This window comes from Orcinus orca, chromosome 9, assembly GCF_937001465.1.
Source record: "Orcinus orca chromosome 9, mOrcOrc1.1, whole genome shotgun sequence".
Lineage (NCBI taxonomy): Eukaryota > Metazoa > Chordata > Mammalia > Artiodactyla > Delphinidae > Orcinus > Orcinus orca.
Window position 1 is genome coordinate 48,976,401 of NC_064567.1, and position 18,892 is coordinate 48,995,292.

Consider the following 18,892-nt stretch of genomic DNA (forward strand, 5'->3'; position numbering starts at 1 on the left):
GTAAAAATTTATAGCTTAAACCTTAAAACATAAATCAGTTACAAAAATATAAAATAAAAGATTGCTCTCTGGCCTATGTGAAAGTAAAACATAGTTGAATGGAAGGGGAGCTAAAGAATTCAGTCTAAATTGTATTCATTTCTTATTTAATGCAGTTTGCTAGAGGAATCTGCATACAAAAAAAGCCTTCTGAGGGCTTTCCTGGTGGCGCAGTGGTTGAGAGTCCGCCTGCCGATGCAGGGGACACGGGTTCGTGCCCCGGTCTGGGAAGATCCCACATGCCGCGGAGCGGCTGGGCCCGTGAGCCATGACCGCTGAGCCTGCGCGTCCGGAGCCTGTGCTCCGCAACGGGAGAGGCCACAGCAGTGAGAGGCCCGCGTGCCGCAAAAAAAAAAAAAAAAAAAGAAGTCCACATCCTAATCCTTGGAACCTGTGAATATGTTGTTACATGGCACAGGGGAATTAAGCTTACAGGTGGAGTAAGGTTGCTAATCAGCTGACCTTAAAATAAGGAGATTATCTAGGTGGGCCTGATGTAAATACAAGAATCTTTAGATGGGAAGAAGGAGGCAAAATAATCGGAACCAGGGAGAAAGCATTGTGACAGAGACTGAAATGGCCATTCCTGGCTTTGAAGATGGAAGGGTGCCAATAGACAGTGAAATAGGTCAGCCTCTGGAGACTGGAAAGGGAAGGATATAGAGTCTCCCCTACAGGCTCCAGAAGGAACACGGTCCTGCTGACACCTTGTTTTTAGCCCAGTGAGACACTTTCTCAACTTTTGACCTCCAGAACGTAAGATAATAAATTTGTGTTGTTTTAAGCCACTAAAAAAAAGAAAAAAGATCTAGTCAGCTACAAAGTAGCTGAGACGTAACTCTATATCGGAGATGAAATTTGATTTAAATTCTTTCTGTGAAATCTAATGATAAATTATTAAAAAGTAGCTTTTACCAAAATATAAAAGTGTAAAGATGCCCTATATTATAAATATATGAAATAGAAGTCTTGTTTGTAGAGTGAAACTACTCATATTAAACCTTATTTTAAAATGACTGATTCAGTATATTGATATGTTTTCATCCCTGTAAATAATTGAAGGAGTCTTACAGGGGTTTCCACAAATTGGTATATCTGGAATTTTTAGATAAGAGCATTTTTTTAATTCTATAAGGAATAATTTTAAGGTATTAAAAAAGTGATACCTCGTGGTCTATCACTGGACCAAAATCAGAAATCTGAAAGGAATTATTTTTTACATCTAATTTGTGAGCTAAGGACAGTGGTCCTATATCTAAAAAAACAATCTTCAGATATGTCATTAGATAGTTCAAATCCTGGTCATACACTTAAGAGTACTCTCAAGTAAAAGAAGCAGTTTTAAGTGAATGAGGATAATATAACTTTATGGATAACATAATCCACACATACTTTCAGTCTATGGCTTTTTGACTATTATTTTAGTGGATATTGGTGAACCCACGTGATTTTAGATTTCTCTTAATTCTGATTCTTAATTATTCTATTATTGCCATTTGAATTTTACATATTTTGATAGATTTGCATGAAAATTAGTATCAGCCACAATTACATATGTATTTATATTTTTGATATAAAATAGCTTTTGATTGGACTCTGAACAGGCACTTGATATATCTTTTGGATCATATTCATGAAGCATTTCCTGCAAGCATATGCTATAATATTAAGAGATATTGTCTTCTGGGCTTCCCTGGTGGCACAGTGGTTGAGAGTCCGCCTGCCGATGTAGGGGACGCGGGTTCGTGCCCCGGTCTGGGAAGATCCCACATGCCGCGGAGCGGCTGGGCCCGTGAGCCATGGCCACTGGGCCTGCGCGTCCGGAGCCTGTGCTCCGCAATGGGAGAGGCCACAACAGTGAGAGGCTGGCGTACCGCAAAAAAAAAAAAAAGAGTTATTGTCTTCTTTGGTTTCAGATAGACCTATTGAAGACTCTCATGAGGCTATTGGAATTTCCATATCAAGAAGCAGAGTTAATAAAGGCAAATGTGAATTACCCTAATAGTTATTCAGTTTTTGCTGGGTAGCTTTCAGAATGACTTGCCACTTTACAGAGTGGGTAGAGAGACTAGAAGGTAGCAAACCTGTGAGTTGCAACCTCTTTTTTTGTCCCTGGTGTCATCTCATGGACCTTATCAGTCTTTAAAGCCTGTACCCAAGGCTTAACCACCCCTGGGGATTCTATGGTCCTACTAATTGGAAGTTGTCCATCTTTGTGTCTAAGCATAATATGAGCCTTTTTTTTTTAAAAAAGAAAGTATCATGATAGCCTTAGAGATTACCAGTACTAGTATGTTCATTGGTTAATCCTTTCTGAAGAGAGTAATAGTGGTAAGTGAGAAAATAGGCTCTGTAGAAGGACTATGCTAAAGAAACATAAGTAGTAATCTTTTAGTTACTGTAGTTTTTATTTTCTTAAAGGTTATTATTGTTTGATGTGTCCTTTGCATACAAATTTTTTTTTTTTTGCCACTAAAAAAACTGGTAAAAAGATTTGAGATTCCAAATTTTCCATGTGAATTGGGAGAGTTATTAGACTATAAAAAATAATTTATATATATATATATTTCAAAGATATTCCAGGCCAAGATTCTAGCTAGAAATTAAACCTTTGAAATGACATAAAACAATCCTATGCTACATTTAAAGGAAGTTATCCGTTGCTCTATGAAAATTATGTTGTGAACAGTTTCCACATTTGATACTTTTAAAAGTTGAATCCATCTTGAACCTTGGTCATTTGTTACTGAAAGTGCAAGAAAAATGTCAGTGTGGATATATCTCATGGAATCTTAGAATGGGGGTGGAGGGCTTAGAGATAATCTAATTTCATTTTTCCATATTTTAGGTGTGAAGAAACTGATACACAGAAAGGCTTAGTGACCTGCTGAAGGTCACAAATTTGCAGAACTGGGATTTCATTACAGACCTCTTAACCTATTCCATGTTACAGACCTCTTAACCTATTCCTATACATGGAATAGGTTAACTAAGCTTTTAGTTATCTGCTATACCACAAAACCATTTTATTTAATATTTGTATCCAAGTTGAGTTTAGGTTTCTCTCTCTTTTAGGGAATAGTCTTTATGTTTTGTTTTGCAGGTATACTAGTGAATTTTTGCACTCTAAAACCTTTTAGATTAATTTAAAAAACTGTCAGCAACTCTGTGTCTTTGTATCTATTATATATTTTTTAGAAATAGGGAACATGTCATCTAAGTTTGTGTGTGCAAATGTGAAGTAAAGTGTAATTAAATTGCACCTGTAGAATAATGAGTTCCGAGTCAGTAATACCTCTGGGAACAAAGCTCGTTTATAGACAGTTTCCTGAAGTTAAATACCCAATGTACTCTTCAGCTGGAAATGTGTGTAAGATACACATCATCTGGAAAGATACAGGAAACAAAACAGAAAGCATTTTTCTACCTTTATACAAAACTATAATGCATGAAATATTGACACTTGAAAATATACTTCAATTCTAATGAAGTATAAAATTCTAATGAATTTTTCTTAGGAAAAATGAGTTTGAACTGGAGCAGTTAACCTAGCCAATAAAGTAGGTGTTCTGTAGGAGTTGTTCCACGTGTAGATGTATTTCTGGTGTATCTGTGGGGAGGAAGGTGATCTCCGCGTCTTACTCTTCCGCCATTTCCCCTCGTCCCCCCTAGCCAATAAAGTAACCATTGAGTTGATCAGGGTAGGAGAGAGTATTGCCAGCATGAAATGAGAAACTAAAATGATTACTCTTCTTGGAAAATTGAAGGCTAATATGTGTTTTGAATATAAAGCAATCGTTAAGTGGGTAAATACTGTAAAAAAAAAAAAAAGTGTGTGTTTATCAAATTCAGGAATGCCAGACAAGGCATTTTAAAACATTGATCACATATAAGTTTAGAAACGATAAAAGAAAGCACTGCCTCCCCACAAGAGTTGGCCAATTTATGGAACTCAGTATCCCAGCTATCAGATGAAAACGAAGAATTTAAAAAGATAAACTCATGGATGTTTTATTCATGTGAATTGAGAGGGAGAAAAGATATGGTTGAGGGACTTGTCCTTAACTTTTTGCAGTTCAAGGAAAACAGTCATATCATGTGGTAACAGGCAGAATATTTGACTGACTAGACCAAGATCCTGATTCAGGGTGAAAATTCTTATGAGCAAAAGCAATCTTTTTTATATGTATCTCCTTTCTTTTCCAATAGTAGGGAAAAGGAATCATCAGCTGTGTGAAGGTGGAGGGAAACTTACCGCAAATTTAATGTTCATGTTGAAAACTATGCAAATGCCAAGTAATGAAGGAAAAAGCCAGTAAAAGATGAGACTCAGAAACCTAGTAGGATTTTGTACAAATTCTAGATTGAACAACCATAAAACCGTGACCATATTAATATAGTGAAGCTCATAGTATTATAATAATTTTAATGCTAAAATAGTAAAAATGATGCTTTAGATTTCATAGAAATTGAGCATTTAAATTGGTCACCACCAAGTTGCACATCAAAAAATAAGGATAATGAAAAACAGATGTCTATTTTGAAAAGGTCTCTGAATCACTCACTTCCCTTGACACCTGTTGAGAGTCCCACATTAAAAGCCAAGTAGGTAGAAAGGAAACTGAATAAAAAGTTAATTCCAGAACTCAGTAGTTAAAACTTGTACAGATTTTTAAAAAATCTTCACTTTTAAGTTGCACTTTGGAAGTGATGCCTCACTCTAAGTCTTAGAAAAATAAATGCGTTTAAAGAGGTGTCAGACTGGGTGGGATACAGTTAATATGGGTTTGTGTGTGTGGCAGGGGAGGAGTGGATTAGAAGACATGTCAATGTTGGAGAAGGCTCAGGAATATGGCATTGAGACACCCAATGCTGGATAAAATTGTGAATTAAACAAAGTTTATTTCTTTAGATTATTTTAAGAAAAGAGGTACAAAAAAGAAAGGATGATAGGACCTCTTTCTCCCCTCAATTCTAATTCTTTCTTCCCCCAACTCTTAACTCTCTCTCTTCCCTACCCTAACTTCCTCTTTTACTCAAGGGGTTTCCATGCTGTTCTAGGCCTTTTCTTTTAACTAAAGCATTCTGTGATCTGGACCTATTTTTCCACCTTTCCCTGTCTTGCATATAGGAATGAAACTGCATACCTTGTTAATGCCAAGATTGGTTTTATACCCAACCGACTTAACATCTGAAATAAGCCTAAGTGATAGATACTTCTTGCCTAAGACAGTTTATATTTTTCTCTGAAGTTGAAATAATTATTTTTCATTTTGAAATAATTATTTTTAATATTTAAAACATTTTTAAAGATAAAACTTATTTCTTAAATACGTTGGATATATTTAAACATTCTAGTATTTTTTACCCTAGATTCAAGGGAAAAAGTTAAAACAATAGATTAATAAAATTGCTAAAATTGGGTAATACCTTACTTAGGTTTTAGGTAATTTGTTTTTTATTTTCATACTTTGGAACTCTTCTCCATTTTTCAGATTCTAGACTCCATTCTTTTAGCTTGCTGGTGGACTATGTCCATTATATGCACAATTTGATTTTAAGGCAAAAGTTTCCAGACACAGTTTAGAATTCTTGAGTTATCTTTTAAAAACAGTTGTCTTGTGAATAAAATACCTACCTAACTATAAGAAATTTGGACTCCACTACTTCCTTTCTCCTACTGAGTTAATAGGAATATAGTAGGCATGTGACACTTGTTTATTTGAATTTTTTGTGACCTTGTCACCATTTTGTATACTTCGGATTCCCAAATGTCCAATTGGAAGAAGACCCATTCCTTGTCTGCTCTTGTAGGATGTTAGTTTTAATGTCTAATATTGATCTTCTTTAGAAAAGTAGGACTATTATATAAGAAATACATGCTCATTTTATAAAAAGAAGACTAGTCTATTCAGTATGTGTTTATTTCCTCAGGGTAGTGAACATTTGTGGCCACTTAAGGAAGCCATGTATCAGTAACCGTCTGCAGTATAAATAAGCTGTCCTGGATTATAGGTTAATTTTTCTCCTCTGAGTTAGGATATAATTTCTTCATCAACCACTTTCATGTAACCAAAAGGAAATCTTTGAGCTGCTTTTAAAATAACTACAATGCTTAACTCATGCAGTTACCAAATCATACATTTTTCCATTTTTCTGATTAAAATTCCCTAAGCAACATTAGTCTTACATGTACATTGGCATCCATTCATTTGAATTAATATTTAGTTATACTAAATATAATAATATTTAATTATAATTAATAAAAGCCAACATTTACTGAATGCCTACTATGTGCCAGAGGATTAAGGCTCAGTGCTAAACTTATTTTTGGGACAAGGGTGTGAATTTTGATAGTGAAACAGAGCTGATAATATAATTGTGAATTTGTTGGAATGTTGTAAATAGTGAGATAATATAATTGTGTTTGGCAAATGTTCAGCAGCTCTTTGTTGATGCCTTCTGGATAGGTTTATATTAGCCTTACCTTTCTTTTCTTCATGTATTATTATACCTGCATTTGTAGTCTTAATTCTTTGAATCAGTGTGAATATTCTTAAATGGTGACATACTATTGATCATTGTAGGCATCATAGTGGTATGAGGTCTAAATGATGTGAGAGTTCATGTTTTTTAAAGATAATTTACTACTTTTTATATCTTGTTACAAATTTTCAATTTCTATCAAGAAGTATTGTTTATATGTTTATGGTGTTATATAAGTCAAATGGTTCTTCTAAGAACTTAAAATCTGAAGTATCTAAAGGAATTACTATTAATACACTTTTAAAAAAAAATTCACATGTATATTAAACAAATCCTAGATGTTGGACAAATAGCAAAAGAGGTTTAGAAAAACGAAATTTCAGTCTGAAAATTTGCCTTTTTTCCCTCTAGGAATCAAATAAAAGATTTTATATTAGAAACATGAATTTAGAATTCAGAATAAGTGTTGCTTGTGACATCAGATTTTATTGATTTATCAGGTAGAAATTTAATCAACATTTTTCTTAAAGCAAAAGCTTCAGGTTATGTATATATTCACCTTTGTAAATTCTAATTCCTTTCCTGCTCCTCCTCTTCCACTTCTCCCCCTCCTTTTTTTTTTCTTTTGACCAGTAACTTTTTAAAGTTGAAAACTATGCTAGAGGTACCCATTTCTCTTCAGAATATAAAGTTTCTTCTTAATATTTAGAGGATTTATTTTATATGTAAAGAACATTCATTATGCATCAATGGATATGAGAGGGTCATGGGACTTCTTCTCAAGGAGCCTTATCTAGTCAAATAGAGGTAATTAATGCCTCCCCATGCCCAATTACATCAGACCTGAAGACTGAAAAGTTGCCTCTTCCTTGTGTAGTTTAATTTCATCCAGAATGGACAGTGCTTAAGAGTTTGTTTCCATCATCTGAAAGATACAAAATTATTTATAGGATGTTTGCAGTGAATCTTCTTATTTTTACCACTGTGGACAAACCACTTGGAAATTTTTTCATGACATACAACAATCATGTTATAGTATTTAATTAATATGTTTGCTTTCTCATTCTGAAATGTCATGCAAATGATGCTTTTCACAAAGAAATTTTGTGTAGTTCACTTAAGAACTCTACGTGCCAGTTATATAAAAGACTGAGCACAAGCATACTTCCACAGAAACTAAACTATGGTATTGCTTAGTTGAAGAAGTAAATACTTTGTTTTCAGGAATCTTATTTAGAAAGAAAACTTTCCCAAATGGTTTTATAATGAAATTTTATTAGCTAAAATTTCATATTTCTATGTGATACACTATTTCTATGGTTATTTTTTGTCAGTGTAACCTAGTTTAATTTAAAAAGTGCTGTTAATCATTGTTTTTCTTTTCTTTTAAAAAAACAAATCAAACTACAGTCACCCTCTTTAATTTAGTGGTTAACTAGGACTTGTTCACATAGATGAGATTTATGTGATTTTTATTTTATGTACAAAAAATTTATACTATATAACTTCTACCTTCAGTGGATCAAATGGATACATTGATTGAACAACTATTCAAACATTTACACTGGCTTTCCCTAAAATTTTATATGTATTTCAAAATTAGTCCCCATTTTAAATATATTTTAATGATATTGTTTTGTGTTTACTGAGCAAAATTGATCCACCATGGAACTGAAATTAGTGCTTTAATTTGAAGCTTTATTTCTTAAGGAAAAATAACTATGATTTTATAACTACTGGATATTTTAAAAAAACCCAGTTGGTAATTCTGTGATGAATTTGTATATAATAAACTTCCTATCAAAATACTTTTTATCATAAACTATATGAAAACTATTTCTGTTGGTGTATTCCATAGAAACTTTCATTACATTTGTTATTTTCACTTGGAGTTCTAGTAAAATGCTGAGGCAGCTGTAGTATATTTCTAATGAAGTCTGTAAAAATATTGAACTCTGAAATTATTGAGCAACCTACCATCCATGATCATGAATATATGATTTCTAATTGACTTAGCTTTCGGCTTAATCTATAAATTTTTGTAAGTATCTAATATTTGTTTATGATAGTTCTATCAGATCTACCTAGTTTTAGACTCTCAAATGCCCTAGAAAACCCTAAAGCATACTCATTCACAAGATTTCTCTGTGAGTATAACCAGGAAGAGAGAATATTTGCTATGTACTCAAATTATAGCATTTGATTTGGGGGAAAAATCATTTTATGTTTTACTAGGTACAAATAGGGATAGGCATTCTTATGTAGGCAAGAATTAATATGCATCAAAATTCTTGCAGAGTTAATCCAATGTAAAGAAGCTTATATGATTTATTTGATATTCCTAACTTCTCTTTCAGGGGTTTATTGCACTTATTTACAACAGTTTCCTAGTCCATTCATTATAGAATGTAGGTCGAAAAATATTGCCCTTTAGAGTTCATTCTGTTACATAATATTACTGTGTATTTGGGAACATAATATATTAAGATATAACGATACAGAACATTATTTTGCTCTTGAGATTCACAGGAGAAGAGGGACTAATCTATGGAATGGATCTGAAACAAAGCTAATAGACTTGGATTTAATTAATTTGGGTAATTAAAAGTATACTGAATCTATGAGATCTGATACTTGATTTTTCTAAAATGGATTGCTCACTGCTTTTTCCCCTTTACTTTCCGTAGGGAACCAGTTCCCTCCAGTTGCAGCACAGGACCTTCCTTTTGTGTTAAAGGCTGGTTACCTTGAAAAACGCAGAAAAGGTAAATCATATGATTCTAATGAAAAACCTAAAAATCTAAGACTCTAAGAAAACCTGATGATATTATCCAAACCACAAAATACAGCTTTTAGCTCTAAATAATTTTTAATAACAAAATAAAACATTTGGTCAGGTTTTTTGTTGTCAACCTTGGTTATTTGTAGATGATTTTAAAGCTGTTTCCTGCCTCTTGGAGGAGAGCTGTTGGCCATGACTGTATTCTCAAGGATGGGATTTCTCACACTTATCCCACCCAGCTGAGCAGTGCGTTATCTGTACCTGACTTGGCATACGCCATGTTTGCTACGGTTCAGATCAAGCTTAGCATATTGTCTGCCATTTTCTGTTAATCATTCAGTGTTCCTTTCCATTGGCTAAGATAATTGGGAGTTGACCATATGGTCTCACTCTTTCAACCCCAATATATAATGAATATGAAATACGGAGGTGGTGTTATGATACGGGAAATGAAAAGCGGAAAGTCTCTTCATTACCATTCTGCTTATCTCTCAGGTAGTCCCTTTGGGCCTTCCTATTTATATTCCATTTGCTTTTCTTAGCTTTCTTAGCTGAATTTTAAAGCTGAAAGAGATAATAGAAATCTAGGTCAACCCCTCCTCCCTCTTTTTTATGACAGATGAGAAAATGAGACCCTGATGAATCAATTATCTTAAGGCTTTATAGTCAAATACCTTTCTGACTGTTTCCTGTCAGGAAAGTTTGTTAGCCATGTAGTTGATCCCATAAATGTAGCAGTCCCATCTCTGCTGTAGTGTATTCCTTTTTTTTTTTTTAACATCTTTATTGGAGTATAATTGCTTTACAATGGTGTGTTCGTTTCTGCTTTGTAACAAAGTGAATCAGTTATACATATACATATATCCCCATATCTCTTCCCTCTTGCGTCTCCCTCCCTCCCACCCTCCATATCCCACCCCTCTAGGTGGTCACAAAGCACTGAACTGATCTCCCTGTGCTATGCGCTGCTTCCCACTAGCTATCTATTTTACATTTGGTATTGTATATATGTCCATGCCACTCTCTCACTTTGTCCCAGCTTACCCTTCCCCCTCCCCGTATCCTCAAGTCCATTCTCTAGTAGGTCTGCGTCTTTATTTCCGTCTTGCCCCTAGGTTCTTCATGACCATTTTTTTTTTTTTTTTAGATTCCATATATATGTGTTAGCACACGGTATTTGTTTTTCTCTTTCAGACTTACTTCACTCTGTATGACAGACTCTAGGTCCATCCACCTCACTACAAATAACTCAATTTCGTTTCTTTTTATGGCTGAGTAATATTTCATTGTATATATGTGCCACATCTTTATCCATTCATCTGTCAATGGACACTTAGGTTGCTTCCATGTCCTGGCTATTGTAAATAGAGCTGCAATGAACATTGTGGTACATGACTCTTTTTGAATGATGGTTTTCTCAGGGTATCTGCCCAGTATTGGGATTGCTGGGTCGTATAGTAGTTCTAAATTTAGTTTTTTACGGAACCTCCATATTGTTCTCCATAGTGGCTGTATCAATTTACATTCCTAGTGTATTCCTTTTCGCTTTGTTTTGTTTTTTGTTTGTCTCTTGGAAAAGAAGATACAAATTATTTAGTCATAGAATTTTACAGCTAAAAGGAGCCTTAGAAATCATATTAACTAACTTTTCCTTTTTCAATAAGGGAATTGCATTATATTTATAAAGGTAATATATATTATCTAAACTGTTCTTTTTCCCTCTTTATTGTAGATCACAGCTTTCTGGGATTTGAATGGCAGAAACGGTGGTGTGCTCTCAGTAAAACAGTGTTCTATTATTATGGAAGTGATAAAGGTAGTATTGGCCTTCAGTTATATCAGCATGAGGGTTTGCGGGGGGGCATTTTACTCCACCCCCATACCTTTTGGGTGCAGAATAAGCTGAAGACAAATGGAGAAAGAATAACTAAAAATTTTAATATTATAGCCTAAGGGTAATTAATAATTCTGTTATTTGACAAATGCTCCAAATTCCAGAATGCCCTAAAAGTTAACACAATTGTGTTTTATTGAATTAGGAAAGAGAAAAATAACTTTCATCAGTGTGGCCTTTTACCTCAGGAATTATTGATATTTATCATCCAGGCGGTAGTTGTAGAGTTTCTTTAGGGTTGTGGGAGTTTTGAAGGGAGGAGAGGATGTTTTTTCCTTCAAATATTTTAAAAGAAAAATTTAGATAAAATGAAACGTGTGCAACACCTTTCTCAGCTTCCTTTATGGATTTAAATAACAGCAAACATCTATCAAGGTTACTGTTCTAAGCACCTTAGCTGTCTAAGCAGTTTAGCTATATTAACTTGGTTAGCTACAGCTTTGGGAGGTAGGTACCATCATTAGTCCCACTTATTTTACTGTTTGGAAAACTGAGGACAGGGAGGTTAAGTCACTTGTTCAAGGTCACAGAGCTGGTAATGGCAGTTTGGGTATTTAAACTGAGGCATAATGGTTAGAGTCCATGCTCTTAACCACTATTATCACTATGTTAATTTAGAAACAGTTACATTTTGTAACTTCACTTGCTAATTAATAACTTACTCATAGTTCACATAATTTTAAGTTCATTGTTTGAACAAATAAAGCCATAAAATACTGAAATTTAAAGAATATAAGCTTTCTTCGTTTTGCTTTTATCTAGGAAAAGTGGGTCAGAAATTGAATTTTATAAAATAAGGGTTGTATATAAATAGCTGACATTCATTTCCAGAAAGGACACTTAAGGAGAAAAAAAGATGTAAAAGTCCAATATCACTGAATATAAACTTTCCCATGAAGTTGTTTCTTATCAGTGTTGTTTGGAAGTTTATATTTCATTTGACATTATTTGCAGTTTTTAGGGTTTTCTTCCTTATTATAAAATCAGGCAGATATGATTATTGTATTTCAGATAAATTTTAAATACATGCATGATGCTAGAAGTTGGTCTCACCTTTTGGCTAATGGGATTATCAAGTTGAGAATTAACTTAGTGGCGAGTTTGCATTCTGTCACTAATTTACAATATGTTCATAAGTAGAAATGGAGTCAGTGAAGTGTAAACTATAAACAGCTATCAACAGGTAGCCTTCTTTCTTCTGCTAAGGCTTAAGTAGGTGATTTTATCAGAAAATTTAGAGTCCAAGTTCAATTATGATTATCATAGGTCATAAACATGTGTTACTATTATAGAAATAAAATTTTGTACCGTATTGTGAATTGAGATCAAGATTTTGCTTTTTCATAAAGAAATGTCTTCTATTTCATAAGACCAGGGGAGGGAGGTTTAAAATCCTTGTGACTTTGGTTCAGTTAGTCTTCTCATTTCTAATTTCTTTAAAAATCAATGAATACGTATGTCTGTTTCCTTCACTCCTAGTCCTAACTGGTATATACCAACAGTTAGGTCAAAGATTAGCAAGAGTTTTCCCAAAATCTAGGGAATGTTTATATTTATTTCAAAGGCTAATAAATAAATTCTAGTTATTTGGGGGAGGTACTAGTTAAATTCCCATTTCTATTCTTACTTGATGAGGCCTTGTGGTAATAACATTCTTTGTAATTTGTATTTTAAGTACTTTGTGATCCATTTAGCCACTCTACCACCACAGCTTTTAAAAAGTTACTATTCTCGCATTCCCTTTTTACGTGGATCTTTGAGGAGCTGGTTTATATTTCCTTAAACTCTTCCCTATCTGTCACTATGAAGCCTCCTGTTTCCATTGAGATTTCAGATCTGTTTTTAGTGGTTCTTTGGAATTCTTGGCCAGTTCTGCTTTTAGGGACTTGGGGGGGGGAAAAATCTATATTTAGACAGTTTTTAACTGCTTGTTTGGCATGATTTTAATTTCCTTCCTTTGTGTCCTTTTCTTTCCAAGAAAATGTACATGTCACATGAAATTTTTTTCTTTGTGAAATCAGATAGCTGATTTGTACATTGTATACTGTATATGTGAACCACTTTACCTAAACTTTGGAAAGAGCTATTTAGATATATGAGAACTATAATCCTCCAACTAAGTAGGATTTAGATAAATGGATTGTAGAGGCACAGAGGAGTTGATACCACTTACTAGGTTAAATTGTACTTTGTTACTGTTTGACAGATATATAGTTCACATTTTCTAACTTACAGTATGTGCCAAAAAACATTTTGACCCATCAAGATAATAATGGCTTAGAAAGAGTAGTTCCAGCCTGTAGGGTAAATAATACTCTTACCTTTGTACCCCTAAATATTATCTGTATTTATTATTCATGGCCATTTGGGGCCTTTAAGTTTTATACACACACACACACACACACACACACACACCCATATATCTTAACAAAACATACTTTATCACTTTCTGAAATCACATCCTTCCTTTCATCTGTTTCCTCTTCATTTGAATCTCATTGTCATGAATCTCATTTATCAAACTTCTTGGGTCCTAGATGCTCAGACTGCCATTAAGGTAGTCCTTCACTCACTGATTTATTCATTTTTTAATTTGGTAAACATTTATTGGGCTCTTGATAGATCCTGGGCATGGGGGATCCAAAGATAATCCTGCCTTACAGGTACTCTCAGTTGGAGTTGTGTGGGTATCAGTAAGAGAAGAGAGGAAGTCATGGGATCACTCGGGGCTGGGCAGGTAAATTCAATGCGGTACAATAAGTGATTTAAATAAAATATCTTTGGATCACAAAGTGGGGGTGGGTAATTTCCTGAGGGAGTTAAAGAATACTTCCTAGTGGAGAGGACCCTTCACTGGGCCTTAAAAAATGAGGAGTTTGTTGGATGAAAAAGGGTAAAATGGGCATTCCAGGCAGCAGAATGGCAAAGATTCTGAGTTTTGAAAGGCCTTGGATGAGATCAGAATTGGAATCAAGGCAGAGCATACAGTGAATGAGGGGAGGGTGTATAAAAGGCTAAAACAGTGGGTTAGGATCAGATTGACAAGAGCCTTATGAGAATAAGGTCCTTGCTAACTATTTTATCTTGAATATGGCTTTTAAGCATAGGGCTCTATGACCAGAATTGGTTTTTAGGAAGTAATTGTGATAATATTGTGGGGCATGGATTGGAATGGTTAGAAACTGGGTCAGCAGGATCATTTAGGGGGACACTGAACTAGTCTACACAAGAGAGGTTATCACAGGAAGCTGAGAGGCACATGGAGGATTTAGTCAGGCCCCTCCGGCTCCAAAGCCATGTTCTTTCCACAACTTGGAAGTTAGCAGCCCTTCCAACACACCTGTAAATGATGGCCCATTTAGGAACCTGTTCCAAACTCATGTTTTCAGCGTTTTTTTTTTTTTTTTTTTTTTGCGGTACGCGGGCCTCTCACTGTTGTGGCCTCTCCCGTTGCGGAGCACAGGCTCCGGATGCGCAGGCTCAGCGGCCATGGCTCACGGGCCTAGCCGCTCCGCGGCATGTGGGATCTTCCCGGACCGGGGCACGAACCCGTGTCCCCTGCATTGGCAGGCGGACTCTCAACCACTGCGCCACCAGGGAAGCCCTCAGGGTTTTGTTTTTCTGTTTAACCTCCATATGATCTTGAATCAGCATTATGAAACTTATCTCCTCCCACTTTTAAGGGGGGAGTAGTTTGTAGTATCTCTTCCACTTAAGGAGTTTTGCTGCCCCCACCCCAAGTCCCCAATTAAAGAAAATTCTAGTGCCATCTAGTATGTGGCAGCTGCAATAGCCTTGGTCCTACCAAGAGTCATTCTAAATGTATATCAAAAGTTATTTATTATATCATGTGGTTGTAACTTTTTCATTGTAGTATAGTACCTTTTCAATGTATAATAAAAGTCAGTAGAAAATTGGGCTTAATACAGATAATTTAAACTAACAAAACTTTTACATTGGCGGGGAAGTAAAATTTTTTATTGAAATTGACCTCTCTGCTCTCTCACTTCCCTCATTATTTCACCACTGATAGGAAAAATAGGACATAGCTGTTCAGTGTGGATGACAATTATAAAGTATTTTGATGTTGAAATAGCATCAGAGTTCTCTTTTAATATTTAAAATTATTGTTAAAGTGACAGTGTTTGTATAATTAGAAGTTCTGTTGTTTTATAACAACAACTTTAGTTACAGCCATAAAAGCTCCTTTTTTCCTGGTTCATTTGATAGAGGCAAATTCCTGGGTCAGGGCATCAGCATTTTATAATTATATCATGAATATATACAAAATATGTAAATTAAATCTGATATTAAAAAAATTCATACTATAATTTTGTTTGTGTAAAGAAGGATAATATCTTTGTTATTCCTTAAGAAATAGAAATAATTTTGACATGATAGAAATGAAATAATTCTGATATGCAAATACTAACTTTAAACTCTATCAAAATGAATGTTAAATAAAAGACCTTTATTACCCTGTAGCAGTACAGAGAAGTTAAAATGTACATCTGATACTTAGAAGGACTTCATCAACATGGGGAAATATTCATGTACAAACTAAGTCCTATTTAAAGGTCTCATGATGATGAGTCCTGTTGGTTTGCAATAAACCAGGACACAGTTTGATTTAAAATGTATCTATACATCTGTATATAGATTGAAGAGATGTGTGTGTGTGTATACATAGATAGATTGAAAGTAATATATTTTTAATAGATCTGCACTGCTGTAAGTACACAGATATATAGATGTTACTGTACCTATATGTGTGTAATAGATACAGCAACATCTGTAGCAGTAAATATTCTTTGAAAATCTATGTGCCGGGTATTATTAGTGCTAAGTGGTATCACACACTGGCTCAGAAGAGTGGGCACAGAGGACCCATGAAACAGTATGATATGCAGGAGCCGGCTCACTGGGGCAGTAGGTGAGTGAGGGCTGGTGAGTCTGGAAGAGGAGGAGCCAAGCTGGTAAATTCCCTGGTCAGGAGTTTGGCGTTTTTTGTCTAAGGGGCAGTTAATGTTTCTAAGCATTGCAGGTAAGTAGATGGCATGACAAACTTTGGATGTTGGAAAGATCACGTTGACAGCTGTCAGAAGAAGGTAAGACTGGAGGCAAGATGTGTTTTGAAACTGAGAGTGGCTGGGAATCCAGAGAGTTGTTTAGCACCTTAAGTGCATGAAGGAGCCGCAGGTTATGTTTTTAGCCATTCTCACGTTGCATGACGTTGCATGGGTAGCAGCAGTGTCATTAATTCTGTAATTATTGTAGGAGGCCCTAAGAGGATAACATGTATAGGATATTAAGATATTCTCTGTATAATGTTTATCTTTTTTAAAAAATTTATTTATTTTATTTATGTATTTTTTGGCTGCATTGGGTCTTTGTTGCTGCATGCGGGCTTCTCTAGTTGTGATGAGCGGGGGCTGCTCTTAGTTGCGGTGCGCGGGCATCTCATTACGGTGGCTTCTCTTGTTGTGCAGCACAGGCTCTAGGCACGCAGGGCTCAGTAGTTGTGGCTCGCGGGCTCTAGAGCGCAGGCTTAGTGGTTGTGGTGCATGGGCTTAGTTGCTCCGCGGCATGTGGGATCTTCGTGGACCAGGGCTCGAACCCGTGTCCCCTGCATTGGCAGGCAGATTCTTAACCATTGTGCCACCAGGGAAGCCCCTGTATAATGTTTATCTTAACAATAGCTGTATGTATAGTCTAATAGACCATATCATAATTATTATCTGAATTTCAGTTGTGGAGGAAAACAGTAGGTATAGCCAAAAAAACTAGAAACATGGTTTTAAATTCCAGTCTACGAGAAATTTAATTTATTTATTCTCCATTCACAGCTACCTCATACTACACTGTTTTTTAAATCAAGTTTATTCCTATGGTTGAAAGTGTGTGGCGGTATACAAAAACCACTTGGTTCTTATGCTTGCAGTGTACTTTTTTTTTTTTTGACTGCTGTGTTTTGCAGGATCTTAGTTCCCTGACCAGGGATTGAACCCAGGCTTTTGACAGTGAAAGTGTGGAGTCTTAACCACTGGACCACCAGGGAATTTCCACTTGCAGTGTACTTTTATTTTAAAGGAAAAAAAAAAAAAGGTTTTATAAATACCTAAAATTTCCTGCCACCAGACCGTATGAGCGAAACTTTTAATTCTAACTAAAGTGCTTCCCTTTGGACCCATACATATTGCCTATGTTTGTTATTCAGAGCCCTTTAGGGCCCTTAAGTAATAAATATATATGGCATACAGTATTTTTCACTTAAAATAGTAATAATTTGATATTTCCTCACGGTATAACTTGGAACACTGGAAGTATATTTCAAGTGACAGAATTAGCATTGGCAGCTGTATTTCTGTGAGCTATATAAACAAGGAAAACGTTCATGTGTCTTTAACTGAGGGCTTAGAACAACTTACTAATCAGTTGGATAAAGTTTAGTGGGAGGTTTAGTATTAACGGGCATGTTTCCCTCTTTTTTACTAGTGAGCATTAATACTTATGGAAATAGCATGAGTTATTCACTAAGAGGGAAAGGCCTTTTTAAATAGATGAAGCAGATATTATCAAAAATTTCTGAACACATTTCATATCTTTCTGTTTGCTAGTCATGTGTACCAAATTAGCATTATTGGTATAAACAACAGAAACCAACTTTGTTTATGCAGGAAAGGAAATTATTGGGAGAATATCAACTCTCAGACAGAGTTGATGGGAAGGCTAAACAACCAGGCTTGGAAAAGCAGTCAAGGACTAAGGGAGGTGAGGTGGCTGGAACTTCAGCCCAATCCACACCTCCAGGGACAGTCTGACTGGGACACACTGGCGGCCCTGCCAAGCCAGGACTCGTGATGTTGCCTTTGTGCACTGCCACCAATCAGTGAATGCCACTGCTAACAGAAGTGGATTCTGAGCTCCCCCCTGATTCTTTTGTTATTCAGTTCAGATTTAGGTCCCAGGCTGGAGCATCCACTTGACTGATCTGGAACAGGGAAAATCTAAACCTCCCTCCAGCTTCTGTGGTGGGAAGTTGGCTCTGCCTCCTGATGATCTCAGGACTAAAATAGGAAAGATACTTAGATGCTGGGGATCCTCAAATGACAAATGCTCACAACTCATAGGGATGCTAAATGATTTAGAATTATTTAGTTGCTATATTTATACTATATTTTAAATGATAAGAGAGTGGTTGGTGTTTTAAGCATATTTTCTGAGAGCCAGCAAAAAAGAGAAAAAGCCAGCATATTTGCAATGAAACTAGGACTGACTGGGTTTTGGAAGATGGTAGTAGGGTGGAGGGAGAGAATGAGGTGTCAGTTGATGAAGAAAAGGGAGAAATTAAGAATGATGCTCAATTTTCTGGTTTGGGGGCTTCAATTAATGGAAGTACTGCTTATTGAGAAGGAGGACACAACAAGAAAGATCACAAGTAGAGTGGGAGTGGGGATAAGATGATCTCCATTGTGGGCAAGTTATATTCATTGTGCCTATAGGACATTCAAGAGATGAAACATGTATAGTGAGCAGGTGAAGATTTGGATATTGGGCTTCCCTGGTGGCACAGTGGTTGAGAGTCCGCCTGCCGATGCAGGGGACACGGGTTCGTGTCCCGGTCTGGGAAGATCCCACATGCCGCAGAGCGGCTAGGCCTGTGAGCCATGGCCACTGAGCCTGCGCATTTG

At 35.7% G+C, this 18,892-nt stretch overlaps 1 protein-coding gene across 1 annotated transcript in view; it reads left to right on the forward strand.

Annotated features, from left to right (window-relative positions):
• SKAP2 (src kinase associated phosphoprotein 2) overlaps positions 1 to 18,892 on the forward strand; it is a 150,130-nt gene that overhangs the window by 68,845 nt on the left and 62,393 nt on the right. Inside the window, exons 5-6 of the mRNA XM_033420578.2 lie at positions 9,213 to 9,290; positions 11,040 to 11,123. Of these exons, the coding sequence (XP_033276469.1) occupies positions 9,213 to 9,290; positions 11,040 to 11,123 (162 nt within the window). The remainder of the gene's footprint in view (positions 1 to 9,212; positions 9,291 to 11,039; positions 11,124 to 18,892) is intronic.